General features: G+C 38.1%; 2 protein-coding genes across 2 annotated transcripts; both read right to left on the bottom strand.

Annotated features, from left to right (window-relative positions):
* Window positions 1–10,113: 10,113 nt before the first annotated feature.
* LOC137943029 (L-type lectin-domain containing receptor kinase SIT2-like) lies at window positions 10,114–12,108 on the bottom strand. The gene has a single exon (XM_068788728.1). The coding sequence runs from the start codon at window positions 12,106–12,108 to the stop codon at window positions 10,114–10,116; it is 1,995 nt and encodes a 664-aa protein (XP_068644829.1).
* Window positions 12,109–13,979: 1,871 nt separating this feature from the next.
* On the bottom strand, window positions 13,980–15,983 carry LOC137943028 (L-type lectin-domain containing receptor kinase SIT2-like). The gene has a single exon (XM_068788727.1). It carries the CDS (start codon window positions 15,981–15,983, stop codon window positions 13,980–13,982), a length of 2,004 nt encoding a protein of 667 aa, XP_068644828.1.
* Window positions 15,984–22,413: the final 6,430 nt, after the last annotated feature.

Below are 22,413 nucleotides of genomic sequence, written 5' to 3'. Positions count from 1 at the left end.
ACATATTCTCCATGATTATCAGATCGAACAATTTGAACCCTAGCGAAGAACTAAGTTTTAATCATTTTTATGAGAAAAAAAAAATGAAACCTATGGAAGACCTCATCCTTATGTTTCAACAAATAAACCTAAGTTATTCTAGTGAAATTATCAACAAATATCACAAACCAACGAAAACCACATAGAGTATATTTAGGAGAAGGACCCCACACATCAGACTGAATCAAAGCAAAAGGGACCTCACTTTTATTCAAACTTAAAGGATAATGAACTCGATGACTTTTAGCTAAAATGCAAGTTTCACATTTAAAGTCCATAATTGACAAGTTCGAAAATAAATCAAGAAACACATATTTCAAATAACCAAATGAAGGATGACCTAATCGACGATTCCACAACCAAATCTGTTCCACTTTGAGATCACTCGGGTGGCACATGTGATATGCTCAGCTCATACTGAAATCTTCCATGTAATAGAGCCCCCCTCTCTTGGTACCATGCCCAATGATCTCCTTGGTAAGAATATCCTGAATAAGATAAAATGCAGGATATATAAGCACAATACAATTCAAATCTTTAGTAACTTGACTTACGGATAATAACTTGTGAGAGAGAGTAGGCACAAGTAAAGTATTAGATAAAGGTAAGGCTGGTGACAACGTCACTGTTCCCGCCCCTATTATCGAAGAAATAACTCCATTAGCAATGGTAACGCTAGTTCACCGTGAAGGAGAGGTTTAATAGAAATCATTCACATCAAACGTCATATGGTTTGTTTCCACCGAATCAAGTATCCAAGTGCTACAGTTAACCTCTCTATTAGATCCAAGGAGAACATTACCCGGAGTAGAGTTGAACTGTTGGCTAGAGTAAGAGTTGAACTGTTGGCTAGAGTAAGGGAAAGATCCGGCTCTGTTATAGCCACTACAGCCTTACTTGCACAATCATTATTCCCACCTACATCCTGGCACTTTCTAGCCTGGAGTTCATTCAACCAATTAGGATACCCAACTAGTTTTGCATTCCCAAAGTGATGAGCTTCTAGTTCCATTATGATTCAGAGTGGCTCGTGATTTGGAGTTTCAACCAGATTTTCCCCCATGCAAAGAGATAGACCCAGAATGTGTTGGAGGGTGCGAACCATGTTTGACGCTTTTGGATGCCATAACTGCTCCTAAAAAATCATTGAAGTTACTAGTCTTCATCATTGCTTGACGAATAGCCTCTCTACGAACGTGAGCATAGGCTTGCTCCATGGTTGGAAAAGGTTGTATCTAGAGAACATCACTCCAAATATGATATAGGAAATCATCAAGACCATCCAAGAACACATATACCTGCTCTTCTTGAACCAAGGTATTATATTGTTGTATATCGACTCAAAACTCCATCAAATTTGGTCAGCGAAAGTTTATTTCATGCCAGAGGCCCTGGAGATTATTGTAGAAACTTTCAAGAGAGCCACCAGACTGTTTGAGATGTGTCACATATCTCTGGAGATCATACACCAAAGAAGTGTCACTGCCATCAAAGCATGTAGTAGAAATACCACCCTATACCATCTTGGTTGTCAGAAATCGAATGAAGTTGCTGATGTGGGAAGAATCCATAATATTAATCAACCATCCTTTGACATTAGCATTGTCTGTGCACCATCATCAAAACGTAGGATCTGTCTGAGGAGGTTGAGGGAAATCGCCATTCAAATACCCCAGTTTGTCTTTGCCTGAGATATACATCTCCACAACATGGTACCAAAGTGCATAGTCGGTGCCATCCAACTTGATTTCAATTGGTGTAGCAATATCGGTGGTCTGGGTCAGAGCTGAAGCTTTGATCAAAGCTTCAATCATTCTCGTGATCAATTCTACTAGAGCAGAGGAGGATGGAGATTCACTAGATTGGAAGTCTGTATCAGGCATGGATGAAGACACGAGTCCTGTTTGAGTAGAGTCTTGGTTCGAGGTAGTTTTGAGTCGGGTCCGGTCTGGTTCAGTAGACTGGTCCATGTCACTGCCGCTTTCTAAGTTAGGAAATTAAATCATGCGACCATCATCCACGCGACACTGGATTTTGAACTGTGTGGGATGGGAGGTCTCGAAAATGGAGGAGGCTTCCACGAGGCCTCAGCATCGGGATGGGAGGCCTTGATGGATCACTCATCGCTAAAGACCACTGGTGGTAGAGCAAGCCTCTCAGAAGACCGGATTGTATCACCAGCAGAGATCGAGCCTCTCGGATTGAGGTTTCTCTCCTGGTCTGTAGAAGCACCAGCAGTGGCATTGCACATGGGTTTGCTAGAGAAGATTGCAGACCACTTCGCCTTCTATGGTTGCGGTGCAGGAAGATGTGGGTTTCAGATCGATCGCCTCCCAGTTCCCTGCATCATCACCGAATAGGAATTCTCCTCCCATAGTCGTCGCAGGAAGACGAGGATTTCAGATTGCTCACCTCCCAGTTCCTTGTGTCATCGCCGAATTGGAATTTTCCTCCTGTAGTTGTCACCGAATTTGTTAATCCAACTCTAATACCATGTAAAGAAAAAATCTTTGTATATTCAATTCAATTGATACACTCTTCAATTTACATAGTTATACAAAAAAAGAGATTCCATAAATTATAGGATTCTTCCCTGTAATCTCTTGGAGGATAAATTAGAGGAAATCTTCCTCTGATTTATCGGGATACAACTCTTGCTAACAGATTAAAGGAAGAGGAGAAGGTGAAGAAGTCGAGGCCATCATATGTTTTATCTTCTAAAGTAATTCAAACTCCTCTATAGGGATGGTCTTCTTGCCTTTGTGATTCTTAAGAGTCATTGTAGAACTAAACTTTTTGAAGCAACCAAATCCTTTAAGTTAAATCAAGCTGACAACAATTAGCAAATAATGAACCTAGGGCAATCCATCGAGGATTTCCTTCTTCAATAGTAATGTCTCAACTCGAGAGACACAATAACAGTTATGGCAATGAGTCAATGTCCAAATAAAAAAAAAGCATAAATGCTGGTATATAGCAACATATAACATATGAATAATGAAAGTCTTTAGGTGTAGTAAAGACACATAAAATAATTTGTAGCAAGTTCAACCGAGAGTAAGGAAGCTTGAACCGAATGCTGCTAATCTTCAAAGAATGAGTGAGTTTGGTTCTAATATCTGCTGCAAGGACTTCTTAAAAACAAAGAAGACAGCACGTCTTTTTCCCATGCAATAAAAAACTAGCTAGAAAAGATAAGGGTAATCAATTAGTACTCCTTGCTGAAGTGAAAGTCTCGCATCAAATTTTATGTGTTGATCTTTAGTTATAATTCTGCTAGGTGTATAGAAATAACAATAGACCAGTAAAAATATATCTTCTTAAGAGCAGTAGATAGCAGAGAAAAATCACACTTCTATAAAAAGATCTGTCAATAGGACATTATCCAAATATCTGTCAAAAATAGCATTCAATCCTTGATCTTATATGTACGAGTCCAGTCAATATCAAGCTGGACTTGGTAGAGAGGATGATTAAGACCAAAGAAAACCGAACTGATGAGTGTTTGTTGAACCGAGTGTAGTAGAATGATAATCACTTCTTCTGCTATAACAAACTAGAACTTGAACTGAGTTACTTACTCTACTGCAAATATTTCTTCAAAAACAAAAAAGAAACCAAGTTATGAAGCTGAGGCTACGTCAAATCACTGAAAGGGATTTGATCTCATTCAATTAAAAAAGGTTGCTGGAAATAAAACCGAAAGACAACATGCAAAGAGAGGCAACGAGTTTTCTAAAGTTGGCAAGTTTCAATATTATCATAAACTTGGCAACTTTCTAAACAAAGAATGTTTGCCAAGGTATTCTTCCTTTCTCAGAAAAGGCAAGCCCATGTGTTGCTAATTCAAGGAGATCAAGATAGGAAACTTTCCGAAGTAGATAACAAACCCATGTTGTTGTCCATGTTCTTGAGTAGCAGTTCCTTCCAAATTTTGTTTAGCTAGTTTTACTTCATCAGGGAATTCTGAGATGCTACTACTGCAAGATTTTTGTAACAAAGAGAAAACATAAACCAAAAAACTCAATTCAGCGGCAAACAATAACCCTTATTTAGTTTCCCACGTCACAATATGCAAGCAATAAACAATGGAATAATTGAACTCATCTGCTCAAATTGATTATAACTATTGTTGGAATAATCAAACTCATCTGTTGTGATGAATCAAACTTAAATAAAAATCCTAATTCATAATTCCATAAAGTTGAGATGAAACTAAGATACGAAATTCGTGGTCAGTGTACAAGATCATTCCATAGTTTTGTAAATAACTAAAAATAAGAGTAGCAACAAAGGACGAAGAGCAATCACAGAAGCAAAGTAAAGATGACAGATACAAACAAGTAGCATACATGTTCTTAGTATGGAAAGTTGTTTTTTCTCTTTGAGTTAATATAGGAAACTTTCCTAGAAAGAAGCAACGTACAAAGTGTTAAGTTGTGGAGCCTAATCAACGCCCCACGCTGAGTTGGTACGCGGATCGACGTTCACGGTAAGGTCGCCATGGGGGTTGGAAGGGAGGCGGGTAGCCCCTCTCAGGGGTGTGGGGGCGGAACCCCAACCAGGTCTACAATATATTAACCGTTGTTTCATTAAGGGTAGTATGGGAATTTTACTCTTGTATTGCGGTTGACCAAATTTTCTCTTTATATTTGGGGCGCCACTTTTAGGGTTTTATTAATCATCCAAGGAGAATCAGTTGCGGCTCAGAGAGTTTAGAGAAAAACACTTGTAAGTGTATACAATTTCTTTTGTAAACTATTCTTCTTTATAGTGGATTACTTCAGTGGCAGAAGATAGGACGTAGTCTCACCTTGAGGCAAACTTGTATAAATTTTGTTGTTTGTTCTTATTCTTGCTTTTATTTTCTTCTATGAATATTAATATTGCTCTCTTTAGATTGGAATTAGGACGTCAAATTCCTAAAAATACAAAATTCTTTCCTGACTAACTACAAAACCCAATCTTTTGAGAGTTTTATATCCAGAAACTTTCATTACTATGTGAGTTTCTGATTTTTTTAAACTCCTATTGTTCAAGTTTAACACACAACAATATAGCATCAAAGTTTCTGGACAACAATTCAAAAACTCAAAGATTCGAAGCAGCAGTAAAACGATTTTTTGAAGCACCTTGGAGAGACCTAGAAGCCATATCAGAAAGTCCTTCGAGCAATGCCAATCTATTCATGATAAAAATGCAACTTAGAAGTAGGATTTTATGAAAACATTTATGCTTAAATGAAAGATATCAAAGTCTAATTTCAAAAGGATCAACTTTCATGTCAATCTGATCTATATGGAATGAGATATTCTCATTAAAGTCTATAAGGGTCATACTAAGGAATGAAACAAATTAAATGCTTATAACATTCTAATATATCTAATTAAAGCTCTTTGAGTATAGTTTTTCACTAACAAACTATTTATGATTTTGAGCTATATTTTGAGAGATATCCATATGAAAAGTACCATAGGCCAGTTCTATAGACAGGAGCGGACCACTTGGTTTGTCAGATTTAGTGGTTGACACCTTAACATTGAGAAGCATCATTTTGTTGCTATATTCTACCCACACCTGCAAAGGATATCCGCCTTTGAGATTGAGGTTCTAAAAGTGGCCATTGTCGTTTCCAAAACAACCAGTAGGAGCGGAGATGACGGATATTAAGCTATTGACATCAATCCCAACATGATCATCATTTATATCTTCAAATTAACGCTACCACTGCTACCTATCTGATCAATAGAGGTCCTTCTACACCATTTGAGCCAATGTCCAAATAGAAAATAACATATATATTGTTATATAGCAATCGATAACATGAGAATAATGAAAGTCCTTAGGTGTCATAAGGACACATAAAATTATCTACAACAAGTTCAACCGAGAGTAAGGAATCTTGAACCAAGTGTTTTTAATCTTCAAAAATCTAAGTGATGACGGATCTAAGAGCTACTGCAAGGACTTCTCAAAAATAGTGAAGAGACCACGTCTTCTTCCCATACAATAAAAAACCAGCCAGCAGAGATAAGGATAATCAATAATTACTCCTTGCTGAAGTGAAAGTCTCACATCAAATTTTATGTGATGTTCTTTGGTTATAATTCTGGTAGTGTATTGAAATAACAACAAACCAGCAGAAATATATGTTCTTGATAGCAGTAGATGGCAATAGAGAAAAATCACAATTCTATAACAAGATCTATCCACAAGACATCATTTGAATATCTTTAAGAAATAGTATTCAATCCTTGATCTTGTATGTATTGGTCTAGTCAATATCAAACTGGTCTTGGTTGAGAGGATGATGAAGACCAAAGAAAATCGAACAGATGAGTGCTTGTTGAACTGAGAGTAGCAGAATGATAATCACTTCTTCTGCTATAACAAACTAGAACTCAAACCGAGTTGCGTACTTTACTACAAATATTTCTTCAAAAAATAAAAAACGTTTTTTGAAGTTGAGCCTACGTCTGAATCATTGAAAAGGATTTGATCTCATTCAATTAAAGAAGGTTGCTAGAAATAAAATTGAAAGACAACATGCAAAGAGAGGCAACAAGTTAAGATTCTAAACTTGGCAAATTTCAATATTATCATAAACATGGCAACTTTCTATACAAAGAATGCTTGTCAGGGTATTCTGCCTTTCTCGAAAAAGAAAAGCCTAAGTATTGCTAATCCAAGGAGATCAAGATAGGAAACTTTCCGAGGTAGATTTAGACCCACGTTGTTGTCCATGTTTTTGAGTAGTAGTTCATTCCAAATTCTGTTTAGCTAGTTTGACTTCGTCAAAGGAAGCCTGGGATGCTACTACTACAAGATCTTTGTAAAAAAGAGATAACATAAATCCAAACACTCAATTCAGCAGCAAACAGTAACCCTTATTTACTTTCCCACGTCAAGATATATGCAAGCAGTAAACAATGGAATAATAAAACTCGTCTTCTCAAATCGATTATAACTATTGTTGGAATAATCAAAATCCTAATTCATAATTCCATGATGTCGAGAGGAAACCAACATACAGAAGTTGTGGTCAGCGTACAAGATCATTCCATAGTTTTGTAAATAACCAAAATAAGAGCAGCAACAAAGGACGAAGAGCAATCACAACAACAAAGGAAAGATGAAAGATACAAACCACTAGCATGCATGTTCTTAGTATGGAAAGTTGTTGTTTCTCTTTGAATTAATATTGGAAACTTTCCTGAAAAGAAGCAACGTACAAAATTCTTTCCTCACTAAATACAAAACCCAATCTTTAGAGAGTTTTAAAACCAAAAATTATCATTATTACGTAAGTTTCTAATTTTTTTAAACTCCCACGGTTCAAGTTTAACACGCAACAATAAATCAACTTTCTGTAATACAGCAGCAAAGTTTTTGGACAACAATTCAAAAATTCAGAGATTTGGAGCAACAGCAAAACGATTTTTTGAAGCACCTTGGAGAGTCCTCGACACCACACTAGAAAGTCCTTCCAGCAATGTCAGTGAGCTCATGACAAATATTCAACTTAGAAGCAGGATTTTATGAAAAAAGTTATACTTGAATGAAAGATATCCAAGTCTAGTTTCAAAATGATCAACTTTCACGTCAATCTGATCTATATGGAATGAGATATTCTCATTGAAGTCGGTAAGGGTCATACTAAGGAATAAAGTAAATCAAGTGGTCATAACATTATACTATATAAAATTAAAGATCTTTGGGTATAGTTTCTTTACAACAAACTACTTGTGATTTTGAGCTATATTTTGAGAGATATCGATATCAAAAGTACTAAAGGTCAATTCTATCGAAAAGTTATCCTTTTTCCTTTTCTCTCTTCTATTGTCCCTTTATGCATTGAAGTGAATTGAGTTTCTTTTTCTCCTAAAATCATATTTTTTTAAAATATTTCTCTAATCAGAAAGTTTTTGTCAGAGTTAATCACTCCATGATGTGCTCATTCAAGGTGTGAAATATCCTTCTTCGATGTTGTTTTCCAGTTTTGGCCTTTTGTTGCTTGGTTGTGTATCTTCCGCATTGTTAACTCCAAAAAATTGTATTCACCCTAAAAAATTTAGACTTACTAAAATTTATAAAGTTCTATCATTATAGTCTCCCTTAGTTTTTCAAAAAAAAAAAAAAAATGTCACATTCTAGGTTCGTTTGGAAGTATTTCAGTTGTATAGTCACCTCCTTCTGGTTAAAGTTGTTTATCTCTAGCTAATATTTCTTTAGTTTATCATTTTGGGTTTTCATCACTTCAAAACAATACCTAGACCCACCACCTAAAATGTATAGGAGTGTGCCCAACATCCAACTCGAGTCAAGTCTTTTTTTCTTCACTCAAGAGGTAATTTGTGTTTGAGTTATCCTTAAAAAGTGAGTAGTCTCTGTGTTGTGTCCTAAAATTGGGTCATTTTTTCACCTTCAAAATTGAGTGGAGTGTGTTTTAGACTATGAGCATTTTGACTGGTGTATGGAGTTTTATCATATAACTAGGATTGATTTTCTTCTCCCACATTATGTTTTGTCCAAGTTGGGTTTCTATATCCTTTTTATGCCCAGGTTGAGGGAGAGAAGTAGAATAAAAAAAGTAAAAGAAAGAGGTATTTTTTTCCACTTGTTGTGATAATTTTTATGTAACCAAAATATTCAAGAAACAGGGAGATCAAAAGATGAAAATTTTACATCTATGAAAAAAAGTTAGCCAATGAAGATTGAAGACCAATAATCTTTTTTTCTTGCAAGCTAAAGTTATAAACTATAGCTTGAGGAGTGTTGAAGAGTAGGTATGGGAGAGTCTTACATAAATCTCATAACAAGAAGTTTCATAGGAGTCAAAATTAATATGGTGGTGTCTTACAAGAGTCTCACAAGAGAAGGTCTCACAGAAGAATCTTAGTTAAAAGTATTTTAGTTATGTTAGTCTTCTATTTATGTTTAGTTGTTCAATTGTTCCAGGACTTATCTTTTAGTGTTTAACTTTGGGTGTAACTGCGATAAGGGTAGTTTAATTGTAACTCTATTTGTTTTTGCTATTATAAATAGAGGCTATTTGTACTAAAAAACCAACAAGTCGAATTATTTTTCTTTTTCAAAAAATCAATAAAGATCTAGAATGGAAAATTACACACCATACACAAACTAGGAAGTCGAGACGACCTCTAGGAAAAAGGAGGAATCCTTCTGTATTTTCTTCCGAGATGACCTCTCTAGGCAAGAACACCCGCTCACCGGATCAGATGGAGAACTGGTGGAGGGAGGGAAAAGAGAGGTTATGAAGAAGCGGGCTCGTGAATGCCTTCCATCATCACCTTCATAGTTATCTTCCAGGTTTTTCTAAGCATTTATCATCTTGATTTTTCTAATCGTTTATCTTCTCGATTTTTCTAAGCATTTATCTTCCTGAATTTTCTAAGCATTTATTGTCCTGATTTTCCCAAGCTTATATCTTCCCAATTGCTATCTTACCAACGATTCATCTAAACCAGTTTAAAAAAAAAACTCAAACCCCACTCCTGGTATTAGTTTAGATTAGATTTTAAATGATAGAAAAATAAACCAAAAAGATACAATAAGCAAGAAAACTGGTCAAGAAGTTATTATCTAATAGAAAAGCTTTTCAAAGTAAAAATCAACAAAAGAGAAAATAATTTTACCATTATGTTGTTTTCTCTTAACAACTCAAACAGTCCCTTAATTTGAAGTGGGCGTATATAACGTATTACTTTTCTATAATTTCCACATGATGGACAAAGAAGTTTTCCTTGGCCTCGGATCAAACAAGTTAGACAATTTTTCAGTCCATGGTCCAACTTCACATTTCACTTGACCAATTCGCACTAACATTTTGAAGATCGGGAAAGTAGAATTTGAAGGGTTGAGTTCTCATTGGACATGAAATTAGATTTTGGCAGGCGCTTTGAATAGATTGTAAACCACGCATGAAACAGGTTTGACATATTTTAGGTTTTTCTTTCTATATAATAATCTAGAAGAGGCCACTCCAAGCATTTTGGATAGTCATTAATCATATAAATCAAGCATTTTACAAAGATTTCATTCATGATTCGTTCCTCAATGGCCACTGACGAGGACTGAAACAGACTCTAGAGGAGGAGCAGACATGAAAAGATTTTCAGAACCATTATTTTGACAACTAGATACAGTAACCCTGAAACTATCCAGAGAGGAGAAATTGTCAAGAAATTGCACCACTTGCTCCATTGACGGTCTTTCTTCTGCTTTAGGCTTTAAACAGAGCAAACCCACCCGCAGAACGAAACCCATCTCTTCCTTCTCCTCCACTTGCAAATTATGCCCCAATTTTCGATCAACAACTTCAAGGATTCTCCCGCTGCTTAAGCGCTCTGTAACCCAGTCCATCAAGATTATCTGCTCTGCTGGTGCGCGTAGATCAATCGGCCTTCTTCCGCAGACGACCTCCAGCAAGAAAACCCCAAAGGCATAAATATCGGTGCTCTTAGTTGCTCTTCCGGTTCGGTTGAGCTCAGGTGCTATGTAACCTATCGTCCCGACCAAGCGAGTTGTGAGAGGATCTGATCCGTGATCGTACAGTCTGGAGAGGCCAAAGTCACCTAATCTGCCATTAAAATCCCTATCCAACAGAACGTTGCTTGCCTTGATATCGCGATGGAGAACGGTTTGAGTCCAACATTCGTGCAGGTAGAAAAGCCCTGAACCTACCTGTTTGATGATTCGAAATCTCTGAGCCCAATTTAAGGTTGATCTTGGCTGACCATACAGGAACTTGTCCAGGCTACTGTTCTGCATGTACTCGTAGACGAGGAGGAGCTCTCCTTTTCGTCGGCAGTATCCCTGGAGTTCAACAAAGTTACGGTGACGAATCCTGCCGATGCTTGTAACTTCTGCCAGGAACTGTCTCATTCCTTCTTCGGATTCGTGGGTGATTTTCTTCACTGCAACGAGGTTCTTTGACACCGGAAGCACCCCCTTGTACACCTTCCCAAATCCTCCGGCACCTATCACCTCCGAGTCTTTGAAGCCCTTCGTTGCCGCGTAGAGATCCTTGTAAGAAATTCTGTGGGCGCCAATCTGACGCTCCCAACCTTCAAGAACTTCAGCAAATCTCTTTCTCCTTCTAAAACCAAAAACAGCTGCGACGATGATCATTACCACAAGAAGCGCAGCAATGGCTGACGGTATCACAAATTTAAGGTATTTGGATTTCTTCCCTGATGGAGGAAGTCTTGGAAGTTGAGAGGTATCGAGGGGTCGGGCTTGCCCGTTCGTCTTAAAGCTCCAACCGAGAACATAGTGAGATGTCAAATAAGGGCCTGTAGAGGCAGAGAAACCCACGTACAGGGAATCAAAAGTGACTGTTGAGAGATCAATGGTCGTCGACAGGAGCGGTCCGCTAGGTTTCTCAGTATTGATGGTTGACACCGTAACATTGAGGAGCATCATTCTGCTGCTATATTCTACCCACACCTGCAAAGGATATCCGCCTTTGAGACTGAGGTTCTGAAAGTGGCCATTGTCGTTGCCAAAATAAGCAGTGGGAACGGAGATGACGGATCTTAAGCTGTTGACATCGATCCCGACATGATCATCATCTACATCTTCAAATTCCGGACTAGATATCGTGTCGAACTCAATGGCTGTGATATTGTTTGATGAATTGCCATTGTTAGACAAATTGAAGAGTCCTAAATACTGACTGGGTTGAGATCCTAGGAGCACTGTAGATGGAGAAATAACGAAGGCCATCCCATTTCCAATCGAATCGGGATCCTCAGGAACTATGGCAATGACAAATGTAGTCGAGAAAGAGATAGGGGTTCTCTTCCCATCGCCCGTGTCCTTCAACGATAGAGGCGTCGGAAAAAAGGCATGGCCGATCTGATTTTGAGCTGTGGTATTGGTGAGCTGCAGGAGGCCATTCTGAGTAATCTTTGCTACGCCGTTGATGGTAAGATTAGAACCAAGAAAGCCGTTATAAACAAAATCAATATCTTCATCTCCCACACAGACAGAAATTCTCATGACCAGAAACACTACCAGAATCTTGTTCATTGCTGCTGGAACCATGACAAATGCCTCGGCCGATCACTACTAAGAAATCTTAATCCTAAGGCGAGGTTTGCAGATTCCTTTTATTCACTTGTTGGAAAAAGTCATCAAGATGTTTTAAGGTTTAAAGAGTACAGAGACCCAAGTGGCAGGCGAGGAAAAAATTGTAGCGCTGGAAAAGCATTTCAACTCAACTATTCCATCGACCTTTTAGACTTAGAAAAGTCATCGATCTTTAGATTTCTCGTATCTTGAGTCTACAGACGTAATCGGTTGAGATCGTCTGTTTTTGGTCCGCGCTGTCTAGTCTTGAGTCTTTTTCAGAATTTGGGTCTTCGATTCTATTCCGCGCTGTCCTTCCTCTGTTTTGTTAGGTTGGACTAAGAAAATGGAAGATTTTTTTAAATTTCCTTATTTTAAATTTAAATAAAAATAAAATTTATTCTAAAAAGCGGTTCACTGGCCGAGTTGCCCATTCAACTTTTTACAAGGTAACTCGCCCATAGAAAATTACAAAAAATAGCTTAAAAATCTTTACTATGATATATAATATCATAATAAATTTTGGGGCATTAATTTAGCATATTATAAGTCTAAGTCTTCTGTTTAGCAAGGGAGAAATAAATACAAACATAAACTCTAATAATGAAAGAATCATGGTTTTACGAATTAGGATGGGGATTGCTTGGCATCCCATGATCTCAAGACTAGACTCAGGCATCCAAGGATCTCAAGACCCGACTTGACCAATCCTTTACCCGACTCTTATATAACCCTTCTATAGGGAGACTCAACCAAACATAAAATTACAAAAAATATAAAAATTATAAAAATGGCTTAAAAATATAACCATTTTGATGTATAATATGATATAAATATAATTATTTAAATTTTTTGACAATTTTTATGGTGCATAAAATTAGTGCATTGTGAGTCTCTTACTTGTTTGACAAGAGAGAAATGAACACTACTATAAGAATCATGGTTTTAGGGCTCGGTGTCAAACAATCCCAAAAATTGACTTAGTGTCCAATCATCCCTAGACACAACTTACAATCCAACGGTTCTATTGATTTTAAGATCCTATGATGATTATTGAAGAAAAAAATAGTCTAGTAGAAGAAGAAGCGCAAAAGAAGAAGAAGTGGGAAGAGAGAAGAGAGAAGAAAGTGAGAAAGAGAAAGAGAAAGAGAGAGGGACGATTGTTGAGAAGAGAGAATGAGAATGGGGGAAAGAAGATTAGGGTTGTGAAAAGCATCCTTAATCCTCCCCCTTAATCTCTATTTATAAGTGTAAAAAGTGCAATAGTTACATCAATGCCCTTGACTCTAGGAAGGGTGGAAAAGAGAAAATAAATAAAGAAATTTTACATCAATGCCACTATAAATAAATTACAATGCCCTTAAGGCTACATCATTCAAAAGGAAAAGAGACATAAGAGGAGGACATACACCAACTTGCATAATTACAATTCTATGTCATCTCTATGAACGTTCTCCTTATTTACTTGCCTTACTACTCCTACGCATGTAAGTGTCTTTTAACATCTTTGTAATTTTCTTTAAGGCTTCCCCACTTGACCCTTCATTCAAAACATGAACTCTGCCTTTTTTTTCAAAAATAATCAAAATTTAGTCTACTTTTCAAAGTATTTAAAATTTTTTTATGACTTTAAATATATTAATTTGAAACTTGAAGCTCGAATTTCCATATCAGGTCTCATGATTGATGATTACAATAACTAAAACGCCTGGGCTTTTAACTTGCCCAGAGAGAGAGAGAGAGAGAGAGAGTCTCGTTTAAACAGGTTATATACAAGGTGTATATACATGATGAACTGAATTCCACTCGCTACTAAAAAGGAAATAAGTTTAAACATGACCAACGTTTCAACGGCCACTAACGAGGACTGAAACTGAATGTAGAGAAGCAGAAGACATGAAGAGGTTCTGAGAACCTTCCCTACGTGACGTTTGTGTAGAAACAGTAGTTCTCAAACCATCCAATGGAACCTCAGGCAAAGGGCAGTCTCGGTTCAGATAACGCATCACTTGCCCCATTGTTGGTCTTTCTGCCTCTGAATCAAGTGAGCAAAGCAAGCCTAGCTTCAGCACCAGCTCTATTTCTTCCCTTTCTGCTGCTTGAAAACGAGTTCCCAGTTTTGGATCAACCACAGCTAGTATTCTCCCGTCTCTAAAGCATTCGGAAACCCATTCCACTAACACAAGCTTCTCTGCGCGTACATCCATTGGCCTCCTTCCACCGACCACCTCAAGCAAAAAAATCCCAAAAGCGTAAACATCAGTGCCCTTGGTTGCTTTGCCGGTTCTATTGAGCTCGGGTGCCATATAACCAACAGTTCCAACCAAACGAGTAGTCTGAGGATCTGATCCATGATCATATAATCTGGACAGACCGAAATCCCCCAACTTCCCATTGAACTCACTGTCCAGCAAAACGTTGCTGGCCTTAATATCACGATGGAGCACAGTTTGTATCCATCTCTCGTGTAGGAAGAAAAGCCCCGAAGCTACTTGTTTGGTGATTTTGAATCTCTGACTCCAATTCAGCGTCGTCCTTGGCTGATCATACAGGAACCTGTCCAGGCTACAGTTCGGCATGAATTCGTAGACGAGGAGAAGCTCTCCTTTCCGCCGACAATATCCTAGAAGTTCAACAAAATTACGGTCACGGATCCGGCCGAGACTTGAAATCTCTGCAAGGAACTGCCTCGTTCCCTCTTCGAAATTGTCAGCGACTTTCTTAACAGCAACTTGGATCTTGGACACAGGTAGTATCCCCTTGTACACCTTTCCGAATCCTCCGACACCTATGACTTCTGTGTCCTTAAAGCCCTTGGTAGCCATGAAAAGATCCTTGTACAGGATCCTGTGGGCACCAATCTGACGCTCCCAATCTTCAAGGATTTCTCTAAATTTGAGTCTTCTTATTACTGCTACAGAAACTCCAGCAACGACCAGTAGCAGAACAATTACCAGAGTTGCTGCTACCCCGGATAAAATGAGCTTTGACCTGTTCTTCGGAAGATGGGGAAGCCTGGGAAGGCGAGAGATATCTAGAGGTTCGGCTTGGTCATTCACCTTGAAACTCCATCCGAGAACGTAATGAGATGTTAAAATGGTGCCAGTTGCTGCAGAGAAACCCACGTACATGGAATCGAAGGCGAGGGTTGTGAGGTCAACGGTGGTCGACAGAAGCGGACGGTGCGGTTTCTTCATTTTGATGGACGCCATTGTTACAGTAAGGTTCTTCGTGGCTCCGCTGTATTCTATCCAAACCTGCAAACGGTTTCCGTCTTCAAGACTAATATTCTGAAAGCCGCCATTATCATCACTGTAATAACCTGCAGGAAAGGAGCTGATAGATGTAAGACCATTAACATTGATCCCGACGTGGTTGTCATTTATATCCAGAAGCTCTTCATTACGTATCGTGTCAAACTCGACGGCTGTAATGTTGTTGGATGCAATCCCATTTGTCGACGTATTGAAGAGGCCTAAAAACTGACTTGGTTTACTTCCCACGAGCTCTTTAGAAGGAGAAATAACGAAAGCCATCCCATTTCCGCTGCTTCCTTTCTTCTGGGGAACAAAGGCAATGACAAAAGTAGTCGAAAAGGAAGGAACGACCATTTTCCCGTCATCCGATCTCTTGAAATGCATTGGAGTGGGAAAAAATGCATGGCCAATCTGATTTAGTGCGGTGGTGGGGGTAAGCTTAAGGAGGCCGTTACCGGTAATCTCCGCCGCCCCGTTGATGGTCAGATTAAGACCAGTGAATCCGTCGTTGTAAACAAAATTATCAACACCGTCTTCCTGGCTGCAGAAAGAAGCTTCAAGGAGCAGAAGCAGTAACATGATCCTGCTCAACATTGTGGAAACCGTGATCATCTGTTTGCATCAACCGAATATAAGAACCCAGGCACCAGTTATAGAGAAAAATTCTTGGCTGATAGTTGTGAGGGGGTCCACTCTTTTGCTTATTGAACCAGTCAGAATTATGGACCTGATCTCTCCTCTTATTGATTTGACTTCGCTGATATTCCTTCTTTCTCGCGAAGTATAGGTCATGCAATTATCTTTCAAGAATCCTTTCCGCTAATGATTCACACCTCTCTATGCTTTGGATTTTCTTCTATGGTTGGTGGCGTCAAGAACGACGGGTCAATCTTCTGTGCTCCATTTCGTTTTCAAAAGAAAATGAAAGGTTCAACCATCATAAGAGGAGAGAGAGGGAGATTCAATGAATAGCAGCAGTCGAAGAATAAAAAACTTGCATTTAAAACTGGCCCAAGTAAGAACTCTGCGACTCCAGGAACCCAGCCCCCAACGAAACAGACAAAAACGAGTTATTCACAATTCCACATCCCTGCCTGTTTGAAGATGACAACTGAAAGAACCCACAATTTGGACACCCCATTGCCCGTACTGCAAATATAAAGAAAAACAAGAGACAAGACAAAAACTTTGAAATCAAAGATTAATTCGTTATTCAATTCAAAAAATGTTATTTAATCATGGAGTTCACGTCGGGAGTTTAGTTTAGTAGAAATGTAACTTCTTGGAAAATGAAGAAAAGAACTGGTAGAGCCGGCCAAATTCAGGATAAGCCTCAGCTAACGCCATCAAGTAGCAATTTAATACTAAATAAAAGAAGAACTGCATTCAAACATTGACTTCTTCCCATTTGCAGGGATACTGTATTTAAACTCCAAATGATGTGGCTGGCTTGATGCTCGCTCAAGCTAACATCTGATTTTGAAAAGTAATAAACTAAATTGAAACCAAAGAGCGAAAGACTCTAAATTGTTGGTTTTAAGATCTTCATTAAAATAATTTTGATGATAACAAACACTCAAATTATTAATGATGTAAGTTAATTATCTAGTGTAGTCAAAAAGCCTTTAAAAACAAATTTTCTAACATCATATATGTTCAATCAGCCGTGGTTTATCCTAATAACCTTTACAAAAATTAAGCAAGTAAATCATGTTAGAAAGCACACCTTCCAATCAATACAGGAGCATCATTGAACCAAACAAGAGAAAGGAAGAATCATTTTTACAATTGGTCAGCTAAAAAATGTAAAAAGAGTAAAACGAGCAAACAAAAATGACCACATAGGAAGAAGCTAACTACTTTATCTAGAGAATTGAAGAATTGAAGTGCTAAGGTCGAAGGAGACAAGCCTATACATAAAAGTCTAGCACATCAATGAAAAAGTTGAAGCCCTATTGTGAAAAGACAAATTAAAGGAATCAAACATATGTTGAATATAATTTCCACTCAACATCTCTCTAAGTAATTCTAGCAATTCTACTCTAGCAGAAAATCAAAGAGAAAATCAATCCAATAATCTACCCGAAGAATCAAGGGATTCTAGAGAAGGCATTACCTAAAATAATGAGATAAGATCGAGTGCACCTACCCAAAGTCAACAATCTCAACGTCTCTTTTGTTAATATACATTGAAACATAAGCTATATAAATATACATGTAATACAATCACTCAGTCAATTAAGAAGTTAATTTCTTTAATTCAAATTCTTAATCTTATCATTGTATCTAGTGTTGGTCCTAGTGGCTTCTCAAAAGAGGGGGGGGGATAATTTTTGTTCTCGATGTTCCCCTATTGGTAATCATCACCAAAAGAACTTTGCTCAGGAAAATTCTACTAATAAGCTCTATTAGCATAAACTTACAACTCTAAAGATATTTTGGATCTCTTTAAGCCAAGTAATTCCCAATTACTTCTTTAGATGAAACATCAATTAGATGATTATGGCTCAGAGCAAAGTGAAATTATATTCCATTATGACAATATGAGCATTGTTGAAGAGCAAGTATGGAAGAGTCTTACATGACTCTCAAAACAAGAAGTCTCACTGAGCCAAAACTAATATGGTGGAGTCTAAAACGAGTCTCAGGGAACGAGGTCTCATAGAAGAGTCACAATTAAAGGTGTTTTAGTTATGTTAGTATTCTATTTTTGTTCTGTTGTTTAATTGTTCTAGGATTTATCTTTTATGTTTAACATTGGGTATAACTGAGACAAGTGTAGCTTAATTGTAATATATTTCTACTAGTTTTCTCTATTATAAATATAGGCTCATAGTACTCAATTAAGAACGAGTTAGTAAAATATTTCACTTTTCTAGAGTTTCAAAAAACATCATAGGTCTAAGCAAGAACACCCTAGTTCAGCTCTCTTGATCAAAACATATAGAAATAAGACATCACTTCATCGGAGAGTTGGTTCAAACCTAAGTGATTAGAATTGAGTTTGTTCCAACTAAAAGTCAACTAGTGGACATTTTCACAATGCCATTACGATTTGATCGGTTCTCAAATATTTAAGGATAACTAAGCAGGAGCAACCCACCTTGATTCAATTAGGTTGATAAAATTGAGCTTAAAGGACACATCACACAATATTATTGCCATAAGAGTGAAGTAGAAAGAAAAAATTACATTTTCGTCACTCTACAAAGGGCATTGATCGATCAATGTATACTTGTTGATAAATCAACTTTAAGTGATCGATCGATCAATTGAAACAAAATGATCGATCATTCACGGTGCAAAATGAGAAATTGAAAAGTTTAAATGACATTTCACTTCATTTTTTATTCCAAACCCTTCCAAACTCTGAACCCTGAGTCTTCTCTACCTTCTAGAGCGTTTCCTTCAATCTCCTTTCAATTTTAGAGGTATTCCACATCTAAATCCAAAAAAGAAACCCTCTTTCTTCACTACCTTAAAAGATCTAGACTTTTCAAGATGGTGAGGACAAAATTTATGGCAATAAAACTAATCATTCAAAGGAACTGGTGATTTGCGAAGAAATACCAAACTGGAAGGAGCATTTTTGGACAAGATTGCAAAGGAGTAAGTATTTCAAAAGTTTTGTCTCTAAAATTATCGGTGAACCTAGTAAATTGGGCGTTTGTTTCTGTAAAAGGGAAATCAATGAATTTGAGAAGAAATCTAGGCTATAAATGGGTCTCATAGTGAGTGAGGAAGATGTTTACCGACTTTTGGTAAAAGTTTTCTACACCAACCTTGAGGTGGAACAAGTGTGCCCATGTACATTAAGACTCAATAGTTACATGAAGAAGACCGTCATCTCATTAGAGACAAGTGACCACAATGCGGTACTCCACACGACATCTTTGAGGTTTGCAAAAAATGTCAAGGAAAGTTGGACTATGGAACTCCATAGTGACTACCCCCAAAACATTCAATACGCCGTCCACCTTGTTTTTGGTCAAACTACGAGAAGCTCCTATGAGGTGAAGATCAAGGATCTCAACATAGAGCATAGAGTTTTTATGGAAATTGTTACCCACATCCTCAATCCGAGGAAGGGTTCCTTCTCCCAATATCTTCTGGATGTGGGCTATCACAAAAGGTAGATCTGGATTTTGACTATTTAATGGCGAGTAGGATGATGAAAATCACCACCAATTCACGAACAAATAGCCTCTCATTTGCTTAGCAGATCAGCACCATCCTATGCCATTACGAGGTTGACCTTACCGATGAAGAAAGCATAGACATGACAAGAAAGATGTCAATCGGTGAGGCAAAGGTTGGAAAGTTTGACTTCCCACCAAATGGCGAGGTCAATGGGTTCAGAAGAATGTGATTGGGAAGGAGGCACCTTAGGTTGTTGGCTTTGGGGACGAGATGAGCCTGAACTCCATTTTAGTTTACCAAGAGGAGAAGGACCACTAAAGAGCTTCCTCATCTACAAACTGAGAGAAAGCACTAGAGGATCCGGGGGATGACGTACGAGCCACTCAAGTAGCCATTCTTGCCATGCAAGAGCAGCTGAAGACTACCCAAATCAAGATATGGGAGGTTGGTTTCGACTTATGTTTTATCACCCATTTCTACCATTTGAGAGTTTGTGACCAGTTTCTTACTTATCCTTGGGACACCGTGATGGAGGAGATTATTATTACATCTATGTTATTTGTTTCAAGTTAGGATCACTACCATTACCTCCCAATTTGATGGGGAGTATTGGAATATATGAATATGTTGGAGTGACATTAATGTAAGTAGTTTATGTTTTTTTGTCTCTTCTTCACTCTTACTATGGTGAAGGGTATAATTATAATATTATTACTTTTAGCATCCATAAATAGAGCTTAAGGGGGAGGGTTTGGACTAAGTCCATAACCCTATTCTTCCTCCTCTTTTCTCCACAACATGTGTTCTCTTCTTTACAGAAGATATAATCTATGAAGTTCTAAAAATCAACAATTGGAAAAACCTTTGAGCTTTTATCCTCAAACTTGAAAAACTTCTCAAAAGTTCTTTAGAGTGAAAGAGTGAGCATCATCCTTTAAAATTCCACAACTATTTTCATTCCTTTCCTTGCATTGCATTCTAAACAAGCTCCCTGACTACATTTTGTATTTTTAAAGAAATGGATGCTTGGATCTCTCAAGGAGAAGGGACTCTCCAAGTAAAGGGTGTATGTTTTTCTTTCTTTCATTTTTTACATGTGAAATGTTCATGTAAAAATTATTCAATCTAGATAGAAAGGGCCAGCTAGAGCTAGAATCTAACACCAATTTCTTGAGGATATTATTATTGTAAAAAGTGTGTATGGCTTAAAGAGAGCTAGAATTTCTTGTGTAAATTCCAGCTCTTAGAGCTTTGAAATAGTGAAATTTCGCAAGCAGGGGTTCTTGGGCAGTGAATACCAATAGGAGAACATTGATAACAAAAATTCTCATGTCTCCAATGTTGTGTGCATGTTTACTTTACAACACATCAACCCACCCCCCTTCCCTCCATGAGAAGCCTCAGGGCCAACACAAGATACATGTGAGGAAATGCCCAATCGGAGGGAAGATTTTTGCACACAACAACAATGGAGTAAGTGTTTCTAACACTTCGTCTCGAAGAGCATTGTGGAACCGAGTAGAGTAGAATTGGAATTTTGTCGGAGGGAAATTAATGACTCTAAGGAGTTGTTCCTCCCATATATTAGAGTATTAGAGAGTGAGGTGGTTCTTTACCCTTTGTTGGTAAAACTCTTCTATTCTAATTTGAAGGTAGAGGAGGTCTCTCCGAATAATTTGAGTATCACCTCATTTGTGAAGAAGACCACTATATCTATTCAGTCCATAGAGGTGAATGACCTCCTAGGCACTACATTCATGGGCATGACTGGATATGTGAAGGAGAACTAGTCAGTTGATCTGCAAAATGACCTTCCCCAAAACATCCAAGATGTCATACAGTTAGTATTTGGGCAAACAGCGAAAAGCTCATACAAAGTTAAGATCAAGGACCTTAGCAAGGCAAAAAAAAGTCATCATTGAGATTGTCATTCATGTCCTCAACCCGAGGAAGGAGACATTTTCCTATTTGACTACGGTTGACATCTTTTGGATGTGGGCCATTACATAGAAGGTCCAACTCAACTTCAACTACTTCATGGTGAGTAGGATGATGGATATCACCTCGAGATCACAACCAGATGGACTGCCATTTGCTCAATAGATCACCACCATCCTATGGCATTGTGGGATTGACCTCACCGATGAGGAGAGTGTGCACATCATAAGGAAGATGTCTATAGGTGAAACATAGGTAAGCAAATTCACCTTCAACAACTGGAGAGGCCAGTGGGTTCAAAGGAGAACATTGGGAAGGAGGCACTACAGACAGTTGGGTCCGGTGATGAGATGACCCCGTAGCCATTAATCGAGCAGTTCGAATTCACCAAGAGGAAGAGGAATGAAGAAGTATCCTTCTCTTCACACTAATTGAAGGAATTGGAAGACACAATGGCTTACGTGAGGGCCACACATGCAACAACTCTTGTCTCTCAAGAACAGCTGAAGATGGGCCAGGCCAAGTTATGTGAGAGCCATAGGAGGATTGAGAGCATGCTAGAGATTCTCATTAGTCACTCAGGTTTGAACCTAATTAACGCCTCTCTCTGAGTCGGTACGCGGGTTGACCTTCACAGTAAGGTCGTCGTGGGGGTTACAAGGGGGCAGAGCCCTCACCAGATCCATAATATATTGATTGTTGTTTCATTAAGGGTAGTTTGGGGATTTCACACTTGTAATTTGGTTGCCCTAATTTTCTCTTTATATTTTGGGGCACCATTGTTAGGGTTTTATCACCCAGAGTAAGATCATCAGTTGCGGCCGAGAGAGGTTAGAGAAAAACACTGGTAATTGTGTTTGATTTCTCTTGTAAACTATTTCATCGTCATAGTGGATTACTGTAGTGATGGAAGACAGGGCGTAGTCTCACCTTGAGGCGAAGTAAA

The sequence above is a fragment of the Aristolochia californica genome, unplaced genomic scaffold (genome assembly GCF_029961685.1).
Source record: "Aristolochia californica isolate CCGP_79_NKW_82.1479 unplaced genomic scaffold, dmAriCali1.0.hap1 SCAF_10, whole genome shotgun sequence".
In the NCBI taxonomy this organism is placed as follows: Eukaryota; Viridiplantae; Streptophyta; class Magnoliopsida; order Piperales; family Aristolochiaceae; genus Aristolochia; species Aristolochia californica.
Note: the sequence above shows the minus strand (reverse complement) of the source record. Positions and strands in the feature narration are given on the sequence as shown.

What these genes read in the sequence shown, in the direction of transcription:
- LOC137943028 (XM_068788727.1), bottom strand. Translation starts at nt 15,983, where the DNA reads ATGTTGAGCAGGATCATGTTACTGCTTCTGCTCCTTGAAGCTTCTTTC.
- LOC137943029 (XM_068788728.1), bottom strand. Translation starts at nt 12,108, where the DNA reads ATGGTTCCAGCAGCAATGAACAAGATTCTGGTAGTGTTTCTGGTCATG.